At 34.1% G+C, this 17,709-nt stretch overlaps 1 protein-coding gene across 2 annotated transcripts in view; it reads right to left on the reverse strand.

The window, feature by feature from the left end:
* Positions 1–235: 235 nt before the first annotated feature.
* LOC128210383 (bifunctional heparan sulfate N-deacetylase/N-sulfotransferase-like) overlaps positions 236–17,709 on the reverse strand; it is a 28,281-nt gene continuing 10,807 nt past the window's right edge. Inside the window, exons 10-14 of one of the 2 annotated variants that reach the window (XR_008257155.1) lie at positions 16,877–17,048; positions 12,727–12,897; positions 11,464–11,573; positions 5,431–8,662; positions 236–5,371 (exon numbers count right to left, since the gene is read on the reverse strand). Coding sequence is in view for 1 of the 2 variants with exons in the window: in XM_052914716.1 (XP_052770676.1) it covers positions 8,440–8,662; positions 11,464–11,573; positions 12,727–12,897; positions 16,877–17,048 (676 nt within the window). In the remaining variant the exon portion in view is untranslated. Of the gene's footprint in view, positions 8,663–11,463; positions 11,574–12,726; positions 12,898–16,876; positions 17,049–17,709 lie in introns of both variants that reach the window. The other variant, XM_052914716.1, reaches the window with a different exon arrangement.

The raw sequence follows: 17,709 nt of genomic DNA on the forward strand, positions 1-17,709 counted from the left end.
TCGATTGTGACAAAGGCTGATTGCTTATAAGATCACTCTTGAGTTTGTTTCCTGGACAGACTGATGTCCATTTTGAGAGGTTATGGGTAAGTAACACTAGTGGGGATCAAACTCACGACCTCTTAGGTGAGAGACAGACACCTTTACCACTAGGCCACTTTCACCCTAAAAATGAGTTGATGGCAGTTGATGATGGGTTATGGTCTAATAGGGTCCAATAAAAAGAAATGTAAGATGTAATATTTCATTTTATTTCATCTGAAGAAAAATACATTTAAGAATATGACATAAATATTAGAATTTATTTTATCAAATATGCATGTGGTAAAATGAGGCAATTAAAGCACTTCTGATTAAAAGTGATAATCCATGCCATAATCAATATTTTGTAGATGTCCCTGGGTTCGTAAAATTTCTCCTGGCCCCGAAAACACGAAAATACTAACACTTTGTCCCAAGAGAATTTTTTTCTCTACTACTGAGTTCTTCTCAATTACTTTTTTGCTGTGAAAAGGGGTTCTAAGAGCTGATAATTGACAATCCTGATAAATAGCTGGGGGTCTGTTTGATTACGAGTGATTTATGCCCAAGACAGGTTAAAGGGACTGAGACCCTTATTAAAATTATTTCCAATGTCATTTATATTTATTTCAAAGTACTTCATTTTTTACTGTTTTTGATGCAAATGTCCGTACAAAAAACGGAAACTTCACAACTGTACAATAGCATGAAGTTAAAAGCTCTCAATCATGATTTCAAAATTTTTCCTGTGCTCCTGCTTAAAAAGCAGCGTGGGGCGCCCTTTTCCAGCACCCTGCTGCCTATTTACAACAACCGGCTGTGCCGTTTTGTTTGACAGCGACAATTTTCAGAAATAAGTACATGTATAAACATGATAAAAGTACATAATTTTGACACATAAGTTAAGATCAAAGCTAAGGTATCATAACATACTATTAGTAGTTTTAATACATTCACAATAATAATTGAATATTGGCCCTTGCAAGAGTCTTATATTAAAGCTCATTCAATGCGCATTATAAGTGCTTTTTCTGACAAATCCTGGCTGGAACACTTGAGATCCCATATGTAGAATGAGTTTTCTTGTATAGAATATATGAGCAATGATGTTAATCAACATAATAAATAAGAGAATGCGTTTCTAAAGAGTTAAATCTTAATAATTTTGAATCGTACGATTCTGAAATGTTCAGTGAAAAAAATGAATTCAGCTTGAGTTTGGGAAATGACAAAATATTTTTGTGATAGTGAAACAGGTCGCCTTTACGTTATTAAAGTGACACTCGTATTTAAAATCAATACATACACATGTATAATAAACATAAACTTATAATGATAAACCTTTAACTACTTACTAAATAATGCATTAATGGAAAATATTAATTAGTGATATCGAGATTGTAACCGTGTATTTAATAGCTGAACATGCAAAAATATTAAATGATTGGTGAGTGCTAAAAGAATAACTGTGATCTACTATCAACTCATATGGTAGAAATACCGTGTTTTCTGCACCTTTATTTCAATATTAATTGTGGAACACCTTATTTGGAGTTAAGAGTGCTTCTTTAAACATTAGCGCCATCTTGGTTAGACAAAATGTTTTTTTGTAATTTTTAAACAATACATTGAACTAAGCCCATTTACAATACTTGTATTGTAATATCATATTTATTTCCATCTGTAAATAAGATAAAAAAAATTAGGAAGCAAAATGACACCAACAACAACGACACCAACAACAATGACACCAATGCTACGAGAGTCACTACCTCAACTTTCTTTCAAAATAAACAGATGCCCAAAAATCTATTAAAGTGTAATCTAAGTGTAATAAAAGGTACTTAATTTAAGTGAAGGGATGGGCTGAATAGTTATGAAGTATGTGCACGGCAATCATGGGAAAATGTACAAATAGCCCCCACAAAGTGAGGGCATAAGAAAGGAAAAAATAAGGTTTTGACAACAGTTGTGAACAAGTATTTATATCGTGAAAGCTTAAAAATATCTATCATTTTGCATTAAAGACAAAAAATAAATCAAATGCGGGATGAGTAAAAGCATCAGCAGATACCCCGATACATCATTGCACTATGATTTGTTGTGTACTGTGGGAGGTTTGGCTACGAAAATCTTGTAATAATGAATGATTAATAAGGCAGTTTCATCGGTTCCGCAAGGTACCAGATGCTTCTCATTGGAAATTATTCTAGCAATTGCTGCAATTTAACCAAATCCGCCTCAGTACAATAAAAAAAAATTCAGCAGTCAAGACCACTCAGCCATCGTGGTTACTGACAATACTGGGTTATTGAAGTATATTTGATAGTGACATACGAGTTCATAGAAAGAAAAGTTGTCTCCCCTGCCCCATGCATATCATCAAAACAAGATTTTGTCAGTCAATTGTCCCACAGTATTTCTAAAGTATAACGAATAAAGTATCGCGGTTCCCGATGATGGAGTAAAAGCTACATGTACACAGATCTGTAAAACACTGAAAGACATTGGTATTTCACTCTCCACTGTACATGTATTAAAAGGGCCTAGACACCAGATGGTCCAAAAATTGGCAAATACATTATTTCCTCGAAATAAGCCTAGAATTGTCAATGCAAGCTAGTAGGAGGCCAATAATACATCACTTTACATGGTAAAAATTATAAACGCAACAATCATGTTGCTGTCTCATCTGTGTTTCTTAGTTTAAAAAATCACATAATCATTTCCATCATCCGTTTAAATCATATTGGTTTATTAGTACAGATAAATATACCAACACTATTTTTAAACTTAAATTGGGATTTACAACCCTAGTAAATTAGAAAAATTTACATTAACTGCGAAAGATGCATGCATAAGAAAGATTTATTTTCATGTTAAGTTTTTGACAATTTTCTTGTTTTCTTGCAATTGTATCATCTGGTGTCTAGCCCCTTTAAGACTTCATAGAAGTCAGAATTTGTTCATAACATTAATGAGTCCATAGGTCAACAACATTTAATCCAATCTTTGTATACAACCTTATAACATGAGCATAAACATTTAATGAACCATTTATAAACATGGGCCCTGACTTTCAAGTTAGACAACAAGGTAATTCTAATAGTCTAAAAGATCTTGCATGGTTACATAATAGTTTCTTTGTGCCCTTTAGCTTTGAATATTAACAAAACATAACTTTGTGTTCTAAAACTCGGATTTGTTGACATTCTTATCTAAGAATAGTAACAAAAACATTACTTTGTGTTCTATCAGATAGATTTTTGACATTCTAATCTAAGAATAGTAACAAAACATCACGTTGTATTATTTAGCTCAGATTTTTGACATTCTAATTTTAGAATAGTAGAAAAACATTACTTTGTGTTATTTAGCCAAATTTGCTGACATCTTATCTTAGAATAATACCAAAACATAACTTTGTGTTCTAAAACTCGGATTTGATGACATTCTAATCTAAGAATAGTAACAAAAACATTACTTTGTGTTCTTTAGCTCAGAATTTTGACATTCTATTCTTAGAATTTGACATTCTATTCTTAGAATTTGACATTCTATTCTTGGAATAGTAAATAAACAAAAGCTCAAATTTGTATACAACAATAGAAAATAGTGAACTATTCATAACCAGGTGGAAGAGCTGGTATCCAAGCTGGTATTCTAAATAATATCAGTAAATACATGTATCATGGCTATGATTAGTGTTTTAACATATTTACAAACATTTGTTGGATATGGTATATTAGCTATATAATATTTCATACAAAGAACCAGACTGCAAAAAAATAAAAATGGATTTTATCCATTAGAGTTCAGGTCAATTTTATGAAAGCACCAACTAAGACTATCAAAATCATTCTATACCAAAATACAAATGTTAATGTTTACAAATCTATATTTTTTGTTCCATATGGTGCATTCATCAATATAGTGAAGTCTTTATTCAATGTGATTTCACTAATTTTAGGAATAGAATCCAAGTGTTTTTATTGGACGGTAAAATTTACTGGCCAGTGGATTGAATGGAATCACTGAAGCGTGTCTAAGGATAAGAATTATATTGGATAAAGCTCCCAGACCCTTTTTCTAATAAAATAGGAGCTAATAAATTGAAATATTAAGCATAACTAGAGCTGTCACAGGAGTGACGAATACCCCCAAATGCCGCCTGGACACAGGAATGGCAAACCATTCCTCTGAAAAGAGGCCATAACTCCAAGGTTACTGCACACTGCATCTTCTTTTATCATGCATGTATTGTTTTATTTAAATCTGTTGAGTAATTTAGAACTTACACTGCTGACAAGAAAAACTAGCCTTTCATGAGTTATCATCCGAAACCGTTTTTCTATTTTTAGTAACAGTGACCTTGACCTTGGCCCCACCAGCCCCAATATCAAACTTGACCTGTATCTTCTGATGTTACACCTGTGTACCAAAAATTGTTCAAATCTGTCTAGCCTTTCATGAGTTATCGTCAGGAAACCATCAAAACCGACAGACCGACCGACAGACTGACCGACCGACCGACCGACAAGCTCACTCCTATATACCCCCTCAAACTTTGTTTGTGGGGGTATAATTAGTATTTCAATGTACATGATTGTATATTAAATAAAACCGATCCGGGCTTATTACATTATGTAAAAAATCTGAATAATTAAATTTTCTACTAATTTTTTTGCTGACAATATTTAAATTGTTCAAGACTGTTTTGTTCTCAGCCACAAACAAATGCCAACAACGTCAATGCTTTTAATATGCTCCTTTTACAAAAAAAATATATTTTATGTCTGGCCTGCAGATTTGTAATTACCATACAGGAAATGCTGGATAAAAATCTCATTACAAAACATAACTTGTGATATTACATTGTCCAGCACAAAGAAAAACAACAACAACAACTTAAAATAGAAATAAAATATACAGGATACAGTTTGTTACCAAGGAAAAATAACTTCATTGGTAACAGAAAAATGCAAAACAGGTAAGAGACATTTTACATTCATACACACTGCAGTATATGTATTTATACTTTTTTGGTTTTAGATAAAGAGTTATAGGAGAATGCTGTTCCCTGCTCTTTTTGGGAAGTACCCTTCTGCCCTCATGGAGACCAACATGAGCACCCTTTCACCTTCTTAGAAATTAATCCTGTAGATAACCAAATACTGTAAAAGTCAAATTAAAAGAGCAAATGTATTATATCTGGCAGCTGAAAGCTAACACATTTCTAACATGTCTTTGTCAAATTAACCATATTTAAATTCTTCACAGCCCAAACCAATATGACTTTTTAACCATTGGCAGAATAATAATGTTAACAACTTCGAAGCTTTGACTTTTCCTTTAATGATATTAAATTTTCATCCTTACCATCCTGCTCATTTTAAACTCTGGCTAAACCCTAAGTTAACATACAAAGAAACAGATAATCATATGACTCCAATATCAATGCAAATGCTGATGTCAAGAACAAAGCCCTTATTCACTAATCTCCTGAGTCTGAATTTCAAACTCAGGCTCAGAAAAGCTAAATTTTAATTTTGTTGTAAAAATGCTTTTACAGGAGCAAAGATGGTAAAAAACTGATGTATGTTTCACACATATGTTGCTCTACAACCAGGCACACATCTTTTGTCAAAATAAGTTATAAGATAGACATTTTGAACGTTTAAGAATTTTCTGAGCATGTGTCTAGAACTTGATTAGACTCCAGACGATTGTGAATACAGACCCTAGGATGCTAACAGAACAAGCATCCCAATCCTGAAAAGCCTTAAAATTAAGTTAAGTAAAGGGATTCAGATTCAAAACATGCTTAAGGGGCTCACAACCCTGTTATAATGGTTTCCAAACCATTTGTATACATTTCAAAGTATTTCTTACTTATTTGAATGCAAAATTTATCAAAAATTTTTTTAACAAAAGTAAGAGTCTGAAATTGAAAGCTATCATTTCTGATTACAGAATTAATCCTGAATTTTATCATTTATTATAAAGTGAAACAAAAGAAAAAACAATTTGTTTTGCAAATATTGCTCAGATTTTGCAATATTTTGCCATTTTTATCTTAATAAATATTATAAGGAAATTGATATGTTTTCATTAAGTTTTGCTTCCTTGTAACAGAGAGTTGTATTTCAAAATGGCTGTTTGATTTACGTCCTCGTGAATAGTGTTTATCTGACAACAAAAAGTGATCTTAGCACCAATGTATCAAATACACCATATAAGTTATATGATATAACAACTAAAGTGCCCACTACTTATTGAATATTCTATTGAAAAATGAAAGATATAGAGTATAACTGTTTCAGTATAAGATCAATATATATTTCACTGATTTAGCACCAAGAGGTTTATTTACTGACTGGCTCAGCCACGAGTGAAATAATTACTGTTAGTTTTAATTCCAAATAATATTTGCATATCATTACTTTTTTTATAAGCTATTTTTCCAGTATACACAATTATTACCATTCAGGAAAACATTTTTTCTTATTGCCATATTTTTTTCAAACTCATCAATCACAATAATTCAAGTTTAAAACATTTATAGTTTGTTTTTCAAATTCCTGACATGTCTTTCCAGCTAATACTTCATGATCCTAACTTTGCAAAATGCTTTCTGCTTACACTTCAAGATCCTTACTTGTAACATGTTTCCAGCTTACATTTCAAGATCCTTAATCATAATATACTTTAAGCTTACACTTCAAGATCCTTTCTTGTTACATTTTACCAGCTTTCACTTCATGATCCTTACTCTTAACATATTTCCGGCTTACACTTCAAGAACCTTATGTGCAACATGTTTAAGCTTTAACTTCAAGATCCTTATGCTTAACATATTTCCAGCTTACACTTCAAAATCCTTACTTGAAACATGTTTCCAATGTATATTTCAAGATCCTAACTTTTCACTTGTTTCCTGCTTATATTTACTTGAAACATATTTCCAGCTTACACTTCAAGATCCTTAATTGAAACATGTTTCCAACTTAAACTTCAAGATCATTACTTTTAACATGTTTCCTGCTTACACTTCAAGATCCTTTATTGTAACACATTTCCAGCTTACAATTCAAGATCCTTAAATGAAACATGTTTCCAGCTTAAACTTCTAGATCCTTAAATGTAACATGTTTCCAGCTTGCACTTCAATATCCTTAAATGAAACATGTTTCCAGCTTAAACTTCAAGATCCTTAATTGTAACACATTTTCCAGCTTACAATTCAAGATCCTTAATTGTAACACATTTCCAACATACAATTCAAGATCCTTAAATGAAACATGTTTCCAGCTTAAACTTCAAGATCCAGCTTAAACTTCAAGATCCTTAATTGTAACACATTTCCAGCTTGCACTTCAAGATCCTTAAATGAAAAATGTTTCCAGCTTAAACTTCAAGATCCTTAAATGAAACATGTTTCCAGCTTAAACTTCAAGATCCTTAAATGAAACATGTTTCCAGCTTACAATTCAAGATCCTTAAATGAAACATGTTTCCAGCTTGCACTTCAAGATCCTTAAATGAAACATGTTTCCAGCTTGCACTTCAAGATCCTTACATTGACAATTTTGCAATCGATGTAATCTTTGTACACAAAATCGGCTACATAGCATATTTCTTCATTCTTCTACCTTCCAAACTGTTTCAAACAACTTGAGGCGTTCAACCTCCCATCAACTCAGCACAATTTTTTTAAATAATCTCAAAATGGTAGATCATAAAGCTCAATACCTGTTCCATCTATGTTTCATTTTAAATAGTCATGCAAGATTATAATAAATAAATCACAAATTTGCTTAACTGAACTGTAAAACTGAAGACTTTGGTCTAGACAAGCAGTCTTTTAGAATAGAAATCTGCCTAACTCTATCCTATGGGAATGGCCCACAAATCAATTATGGTCCAGAACTAATATTACAGCACACAAAAAAAGACAAAATTATTATTTATGCAAAACTGGCAGATTTTAACTCCATGTCAAAATCATCTATTAACACTTTTTGTTTTTTACTTAAGCCCAGCTTGCACTTTGAAAATAAAACCAAAGCTTGGCCAGGATTGTAGTGTTTGTGGTAATACTTATTACAGGGCTCATTCATTAGGCAACTCGAGTGAATAAGTTGCATGCCCAAGAGTTTAAGCTGAATCTCAACCTTGAAGTCCTGCGAGTCTATGCCACATAATAGAGTGGTTGTGATATGCAGGGTTAATAACTCTATCAGTTCACTTGGATAGAGGGATCTCACAAAAAACTTTTACAACTAACTGCAATTTTACTTGTACGTATAGTTAGGGTATATGTAAAAATTAGAGCAGTGTGTGAATCTTCTCTATCTTGACAGAATCTGAAAATGGCAGGCTAGGCTTATCATATGGTAAGCTAGGCTTATATCCATATCATCTCGCAGTATTAGTGTAATCCTTAAGCCAAGCTGGCTCTCGTATTTTCAGCTTCCCTAACAGTTGAACCAGAGCTGTGTTGTGTTTATGATAATACTTTTTCAGAAAGTCTTCCGACTCCTCATCCATAGGATTATATTGCCTCCCTTTGCTCCGTCCCAGACATTTATTCTTGTTGTCTGACAGAACCTGACAGTAGAATCCCTTCTTTGAATCGTATCTGAAATATAAGGACAATAAAATTATGAATGCATTTCTAAGAAATCATGCAAGGCTTGGACTTTTCAGTTTTGATAAAATTCATGAGCTTTAACAATTTACATGATGCCAGTTGTTGTAAAGCAATTTATGTGACTAGTACAAGATATAAGTTTTAAGCTTTATCGAATCAAGTACTTTGACCACCTCTGACAATAAACCTGCCGCAAGTGACACGTTGGAGCAATGCTCCCATTCCCATCATGTTAATGGTTATTATAAGCACATATATCTATGTTCCTATGTTATGGCAAAGACGATCAAAGACAATCAACAAAATTAGTTGCGGAAATTTCTTATCTTCCAAATGAGCGGCATTTGATTAAGCTGAACTTGCCATCTCTAAAATACAAAAGGTTGCGAGGTGATCTCATACAAGTATTTACAAGAGGCACATCAGTGCCTGTGCTCCACTGGCCAAAAGGTTCAAGCAAAGACCACCTAACGAACATTTTCGTCAAGTTTCATAGAAATACAATCATCAATTTTTGAGGAGAAGTTATTTAAAAATTTTTTTTACTTTAATAGCTCTGGCTGCCATGTTGTGCAGTGGACCGAAATGATTTGGGCAATTTGAGTAAAGGAGCACCAAACAAACATTTCTGTCAAGTTTTATCGAAAAGAGGTCATCGGTTTCGACGACAAGTTGTATAAAGTTTTTTTTATTTTTTAGCTCTGGCAGCCATGGTGTGCAGTGGACTGGAACCATTTAACAAATTTTGGTTAATGACCACCCAAGGAACATTTCTGTCAAGTTTCATCAAAATCTGATCATCGGTTTCTGAGGAGAAGTGGTGTAAAGGTTTTTCCTATTTTTAGCTCTGGCTGCCATGTTGTGCAGCGGAACGGAACCATTTGGGCAATTTTGGTTAAAGGGCATCCCGATGAACATTTATGTAAAGTTTCATCAAAATCTGATAATCGGTTTCTGAGAAGATGTAGTTTAACGTTTTTTTCTATTCTTAGCTCTGGTGCCCATGTTGTGCAGCAGACCAGAACTGTTTGGGCTATTTTGGTTAAGGACTACCCAAGTAACATTTCTGTCAAGTTTCATTGCAATACGATCATCGGTTTCTGAGGAGAAGTCGTTTAAAGGTTTTTCTATTTTTACCTCTGGGGGCCATCTTGTGCAGTGGACCGAAACCATTGAAGCAAATTTGATAAAGGACCATCCAAGGAACATTTCTGTTAAGTTTCATCAAAATCTGATCATCGGTTTCTGAGAAGATGTTCTTTAAAGGTTTTTCTATTTTTTTGCCCTGGCAACCATGTTGTGCAGCGGACCGGAACCATTTGAGCAATTTTGGTTAAGGACCACTCAAGGAACAATTCTGTCAAGTTTCATCAAAATCTGCCTATCCGTTTCAGAGGAGATGTCGTTTAAAGATTTTGCTATTTTTAGCTGTGGCGGCCATATTGTGCAATGGACCAGAACCATTTGAGCAATTTTAATAAAGGACCACCCAAGGAACATTACTGTTAAGTTTCATCAAAATCTGATCATCGGTTTCTGAGAAGATGTTCTTTAAAGGTTTTTCTATTTTTTTGCCCTGGCAGCCATGTTGTGCAGCGGACCGGAACCATTTGAGCAATTTTGGTTAAGGACCACCCAAGGAACAATTCTGTCAAGTTTCATCAAAATCTGCCTATCCGTTTCAGAGGAGATGTCGTTTAAAGATTTTGCTATTTTTAGCTGTGGCGGCCATATTGTGCAATGGACCAGAACCATTTGAGCAATTTTAATAAAGGACCACCCAAGGAACATTACTGTCAAGTTTCATCAAAATCTGCCGAACCGTTTCAGAGGAGATGTCGTTTAAAGATTTTGCTATTTTTAGCTCTGGCCGCCATATAGTGCAATGGACCGGAACCATTTGAGCAATTTTGGTAAAGGACCACCAAAGGAACATTCCTGTGAAGTTTTGTCAAAATCCGCTTATCAGTTTCAGAGGAGATGTCGTTTAAATAAAAGTTTACGCACGCACGCACGCACGCACTCACGACGGACAATCTGTGACGACATAAGCTCCATGGCCTTCGGCCAGTGGAGCTAAAAATGAAACATCACATCGATGACATAGACTTTACAACTTTGTTTACCTTATTAACCAACACATCAATCATGGACATAAAAACAAGATACAGAAACCAAGAGCTAATAAGAACAACGAACATTCGTCTATACTTGTTTGCCCATAGAGTCTGAGTCATTAACAATTGGAATGCTTTACCAGTAGATATTGTAAATTCAAAAAAAGTGATTATATTTAAGTCAAAGCTAGAAAAGCTGTGGCAAGCCAAGAGGTTTAGTCTTGAAAATGTGTACTGATTATACAAAACAGGATACTATTAAAATTATGCCATGATGGAGACAACGCAAGACAAGGCATCGAGGGGGAAAGACAGGACTTAGGGGCCTAACAGTTTCCCTCAAGAACTGATTTAATAATATTTTATTGCATGAAACCACATTTGCCAATCATGACAATATCAATACAAATTTTAACACAATTTTTAGACCGACATTATAAAATCAAGCATGCAAAGGGATTGGGCCACGAGTTATGCCAACATCAGTTACGGCCCTCTCCCTCAAGAACTAGGTAGAACCAGGAAGAATATGCTCGTGTACCCTACTGCATTCATACAGCATTAACGTAAGAAAAAATGTGGTCAATCCTGAAGTATTTCCATCCTTGTTGCGCTTTAATAACATTTCTTACTGTTTGAATTTCCAATGGAACGGTAAGTAGATAATCTCACCTGACAATGGAAGTGTAGTTGAGATATTTCTCTATACCGAGGAACTTCTGTACCTCGTCCATCACACCAATAGGATTATCCTTGAGCTGTTCCCCATCTATTATATGGATCTGTAATGTACATGTACAGGAATGGTACTTGAAAAGGTCATACAACTAATAGTGAGTTATCACTTTCTATCCTACACATTAAAGCTGCACTCTCACAGATTGAGTGTTTCAACATCTTTTTTTCTTCTTTTTTTTTGTCTTGGAATAAGCCAATTTGTGCGAAAATGTATGGAAGCCAGAGATAAGACAGGTTTGCATATTTATGTTCAAAAATTGATGTTTTATGCACATGTTAGTAACACTTTCAGCCATAATATATTAAATTTCAAAAAACAGAAATATGAAAATCAGTGATCTGATTTTTTGTCAGCAGTCTTATATCACTGGTTGTTAGATATTTACACAAAAATTGCTCATTCCAAGACAAAAAATAAAAAAAGTTGTCAAAACGGTAAATCTGTGAGAGTGCAGCTGCTTTAAACTAAACAAAAAGATATAAAACTATTCTGTATTTTAAACTGAATTTTCTTTCATAACAGAAATGCAACTCTTGATAAAAAATGATCACATTTTCTAATCAACAAGAGCTGTCATAGGACAGCACGCTTGACTATACACCACTTTGTCTTAGAAATTAATTCAATAATGTTTCAGTAATATTTGCCCTTCAATAGCAATAAAAAAAGTCAAATTAAAAAGAAAACAAGAAATGCCACAATGTGACAAAACCGGGTTTTCAATGATTGACAGAAGAACTTCAGCCTTCGTTATAAAATTCATTTTCTCTCTGTTTTCCTACGTCATTCTAATAACCAGGGTTCATTTAGTGTGGCCCCCAGGAACATTATTTGAACAATTTGGTAAAGGGCCACTACATGAGGCTGCAAACCAAATATCAAGGGTCTGGGACATGTGGTTTCAGAGAAGAAAATTTTCAAAGATTAAAAAAGTATAAAGAAAAATTATGACCCCTGAGGCAGGGCCACTTTTGGCCCCAGGGACATAATAAGATCAATCTTGGTAAAGGACCGCTACCTGACACTGCATACTAAATATCAAGGATGCCGGACATTAACACTATAGCTCACTGTAACACAATAGCTCACCTTGAGTATTTTGTGCTCAGGTGAGCTAAAACGATGGGAGCTTTGACCGGACAACTCAACTGAATCATGGAATTCTAGTTATTTCACAATTTAAATAAACACTTTACCTGTCTATACGAAAAATGGTCTAGCCATCTCTCAAGATGATGTGCATACTCCCCAGGTAGCAGACAACGGTTTCTTAATGCCTTCACCTCCCGCGGTGCAGAGTCAGAGGCAGACACTACTTCATTGAACGTGTAGTTCACAGCCACTGGATCGTTGTGGGCTCTCATATGCTGCAAGAGGATTCCAATATTTATAATAATTTGGCAGTGAGGAGATTATCCAATTGTTTCGATAAGTTGAACATTCTTGTTCGACTATTTTAGCACTGAAACACATGTTTTTTTTAATTGTTTATTGAAAGTGGACAAAACCATGAAATAAATTGGTCATAGTTAACTTATTCATTCAACGAACAGTGTTCGAAATTCGCGGTAGCCCGAGACTACCAAATTTCATCTGGGGCTACCGATTTTCCACAGAAACTAGCCGACCGGGCTACCGTTTTTTCCTTATGTGACTTCTAATAACCCCTGCCAATTAAACGCGTTACACATCGTGTTATTTATACACAAAGCCTTATTATTCAAGAATGCGTCCTTCAAGGCGACTGGAGTGACTAAGACGCCTTGTAAATGGCGAAGTCAGATTCGCCGAAATTGACGATGATAAAAAAGCTAATTGCTCTGCTATTCAGGGCTCAAGCCATGTGCTCAATGTTTGTTTATTTAATCAATGAATATAATACACTTGTCAAAATTAATTAACGCCAAAAGTGAGGGCGATACTATTTCCTGGTCCCGGTCTCCTCCGGTCTCTGCTTTCCAAATTGTTTCGGGCGTGATCGAGAAGGTGTGAATGACTGTGGGGGGTAATAGAATTACAAAAGATTACAGTTGATTAAAACATTAGATATTTGATGATAATTATGTCACCATTTTTTCATATTTTATATCAATAAAACAAATAATAAATTAAGGCAAAGATAAAAACATAAAATATGCACATGTACTAAAATTAATGTCATGATTAACAAACACATTATGTGTGTTTTTTTCATATTAAATTCAGTTATAAGTATACTATTGATAATAGAAATACAAAAAGAAACAGTGCATAACTACATTTAAATCAAATTTGTAGGTTAACTCAGTACTTCAGGAATTCTATTATTTTTATTTTGTTTAACTATTGATTTCGTTGCAGCAGATGCACTACCACGACCAGTTGTCTTAAGTATTTCTGCCAACTGATCGTCTAATTTTAAATTTTATGCCGACGCCTTTCATGTGGAATCTTTTCCTGCATGTTCTATTTTCGCAAAAAACTAAACTATCAACTAATTCTGACATTTCACATGAACAGAATGTTTTTAATTTGAAAGTCATAGGGATCGCAACTTTTCATTTTCTTTATGAAACAGATTTTTTTTATTTTCTAGACAGTTGACTAGATGTTCCCTCATTTCACTTACAACGAAATTGACATTTGTTTTTACATGGCCATTCTTAAAACAAAATTCCACCATTAGCAATTGCAAAGACACCACAGGCATGTACATTTGGTTGTTGTAGAACTCGTGGAACTTTATAAGCTGGACTTGTTACTTTTTATAAATTAGGAGCATCGTAGTTCCACCGATCATGACAACTTTAAATAACGATTCTTGTATCTTGTAAGTTTTATTTCATTTGTAAAATAGCCTTCCGAATATTTCAGAAGTTTATTTATTATTATTTTATTTTGTCAAAGAACACTTCATAACAGGTTTATGACAATACACAATAATGTCATACCATCAAAGGTGTAAATGCATTATACAACGCGTGTCAGAGATTAGCGAATGTCCCTCGTTAAGAACATGATAAACGGATTAGCCAGTTTTATTACACACGCACGGCCACTGTTCGGTTCATATCCTTAAAATATTGTTGTTATTTATAAAGGCAATTTTATATAAAAAATGATTGTTATGCAAAGGCTCTAATCAAGTTTAGAAATAATACGATGATAACATATAACCAAATTCAAAAATAAATAAAATAATCAACATCAGTTTTCTTAAACAGTTAGAGATTTATTGCAAACTTCAAGTTGACAAATAAAATATATTCGGCTTAAGTTTGTGTAATAATGACTAAGGTATTCAAATGTATTCAATGTTAGCGAATAGCACAAAAATTATAAACGAAAAATGGAGACATAATGTGTTGATTAGTTAAGAATGGCGCAACTTCAAATAAAAACTCTTCATCTAGTAGCTTTAATGTCTTAGCACACCTTACTTTAATAGGATGTTATAACACTGTAACTTAGCTCCAGAAAATGTTTTTGTGTACTTTTTCTCCATTCATTGATTTACTTGTTTACATGCCATGAACATTGTATAACAACTTTGACATAACATAATTTAAAAGGTGCAATTCTAAGTTACTTCATACTCTAGCCGTCCTCAATCTTTTATGCAAAAACCATGAGCATTTGTATTGCCATCGCATCTTTCTCTTTCTCTACTGCACCTTTAACACGAATTGCATAAATAGTTTAGACCTATAACAAATTGCATAAATTAAGACATAATGTTTATATATTTTGTTACATATAAAAACAACTAAGATTGTCAAATTAGTGTAACAAACATTGGCAAACACAATCCGTTGCCTGGGGCCATAAGTTATGAACCGGGAATTATGAGACCGGATGAGACCGGAGTTTACGAGGAGAGACCGGGAAATAGTATCGCCCCCGAAGTGACAAGTAATTATCGATCAGTTTCTAACCAGTAACTGTGTCTATTAGCAGCAGTCAAACTCTATGACGTCATTAACTTCGCCCATTATGTAAATTAACAGATAAAGTTGGCAGTATTTGACAACTACGATGGCTATGAAAATCATCATTGCTAAGTTAGCAATATCAACATTGATATTTTATTTATTTCGTTTAAATAAATTTTATTTATTAGCTAAAATAAAAAGAAAGATATTTAAGTTTTTAATGCGAACAGAACATAATCATTCTACAAAAGTTGTCTTAAATGCGGAGGAAACAGGTGCCCGCTTACTTCCTGATCAATTCAATCAATTAGTGAAAGGAGAACTATCGGATATAGTTAACTCGTTGTCTGTGTACAGTACAGTAAGGTTCTATTTTATACTTTTGAATAGCTTTGCCATTCATTTTAAAGAACAATTATAGGAATATTGGCAATATAAACATCGATATATTTTTGTTGTTACTTCTGAAACTTGAAAGTTGAAAAGAGAAAAATGTCATTGCACAATTGCTGGTGCATATCAGATTTGACAAGGATGCATTGGATAACAGAACTTATAGTACATGCATAATTCTTTCCATTAAATAAATGATATGTTCAGAAAATAGTTTTCTCTTTTTTCTCGTATTACCTTTTTGAAAACTTTATTAGTTACTGAACTTTTGATGACTACACTAATATATGTATGACTATAATTTATTATTGACGCATAGTTCAGATTGGGGAGCATTTATTGAAACTGTATGAGAGTGCTTGATTAGATGATCAGAATCGTTGCGGAATCGTATTCAAACTTCCAAAAATTATTCCGAACGTGTGATCCTTTTTAGTGTTTAAGTTTGGGCTAGTGAAATTGGTTTCGGGCTAGTAAAATTTCCTATCTGGTAGCCCGAATGGGCTAGTGGATTCAAAGCCGAATTTTGTACACTGAACAAAGATTGTTAAACAAGTTATAACAACATTAAATTAATAACTCTCGTTGGCACGGTGTTGTGCAAGATTGAAGTCTTGTGTTGTGGGGGAAACCAGAGTACCCAGAGGAAACCCACTTGTCTGGGTTAGGGACCACAAACTCACATGGGCCAAGGCTGGTCACAAAGGTGAAAAGTGAGTGTGCTAACCACTGCACTAACCGGACAATAAAATTGTCTTAATAATAGGCACAGGCGAAATATAAAAGTCATGACTCACAATTCAAAACTGATCATTGGAAAACAGAATTTCAACACAGGAAGAGCCGTAACTCTGAATCTGATTGGTAAACTGGGCCCAGATGTCATGCCCACACACATTGTGCCCAAGTTTGGTCAAGATTGGATGAAAGAAGAGATCAGCCATGAAAGTGTGACGTCTCAGACACCTTCGCCTGACAAAGTGATTTCTATATGTCTGCCAAGCTATGCAGGTGATTAAAATTTGACCTGCAATTTCCTCACCTGATACCAGGAGTAAGCTCGTTTGGCTGGGCTTATTAATATGCAGATGATCTTGGAGTTAGGCAAAAGGTTGTGTACACGTTTTGGTACGAGGATGTTGTCAAAGTATGCTGCACTCTTCTCAAACAGGTACTCGTGTTTGTCTTGCGGGTGGGGGAAATACTCAAGGTACCTGGGCAATGCAAAGAATAGGTAACATTCATGACTTCCCCTTTATTCTACAGGATACAATAGCATCAATCATTTCCTGTGTGGGAAATACTCTAGGCACCAGGCAATGTCAGTATTTTTACAATTCTAAACATTTTCACAAACACACTAGAGTTATACATGTGTGTTCAGTAAAAAGCCATTAGCTCAATATGGCTTGGCTCGATTTCCTCGTTTACACAAATTTGATGTAAAGGACCGATTCTTTTTACTCTATGTAAGCATTCCCGCTTGGCTCGATATTTGCAAGGCTCGAAATATATTGACTCGTCCGTGGGATATCGAGCCAAAGAGTTTCGACTGTATTGTGAAAACAGTTAAAAAATTTACACATCAATGACTAGGTAACTACGCAGCTATAAGAACACAAACGCTAGAGCTTTGAGGAAACCTTACCTTTTTTCTTAAAGCTGCACTCTCACAGATTGATTGTTTTAAAAATTGATGTTTTATGGCTAAATACGTTACAAATGCTTTAAAAAAATGAAATTTTCGACAGTATACCAAACATTTGAGATCTGACCTATTGAAAAATATCTAATATGATTGGATTGAAATATTGATGCCCAAATCAGCCGATTCCGAGACAAATAATTATAAAAGTGTCAAAACTGACAATCTGT

Source organism: Mya arenaria, chromosome 2 (assembly GCF_026914265.1).
Source record: "Mya arenaria isolate MELC-2E11 chromosome 2, ASM2691426v1".
Lineage (NCBI taxonomy): Eukaryota > Metazoa > Mollusca > Bivalvia > Myida > Myidae > Mya > Mya arenaria.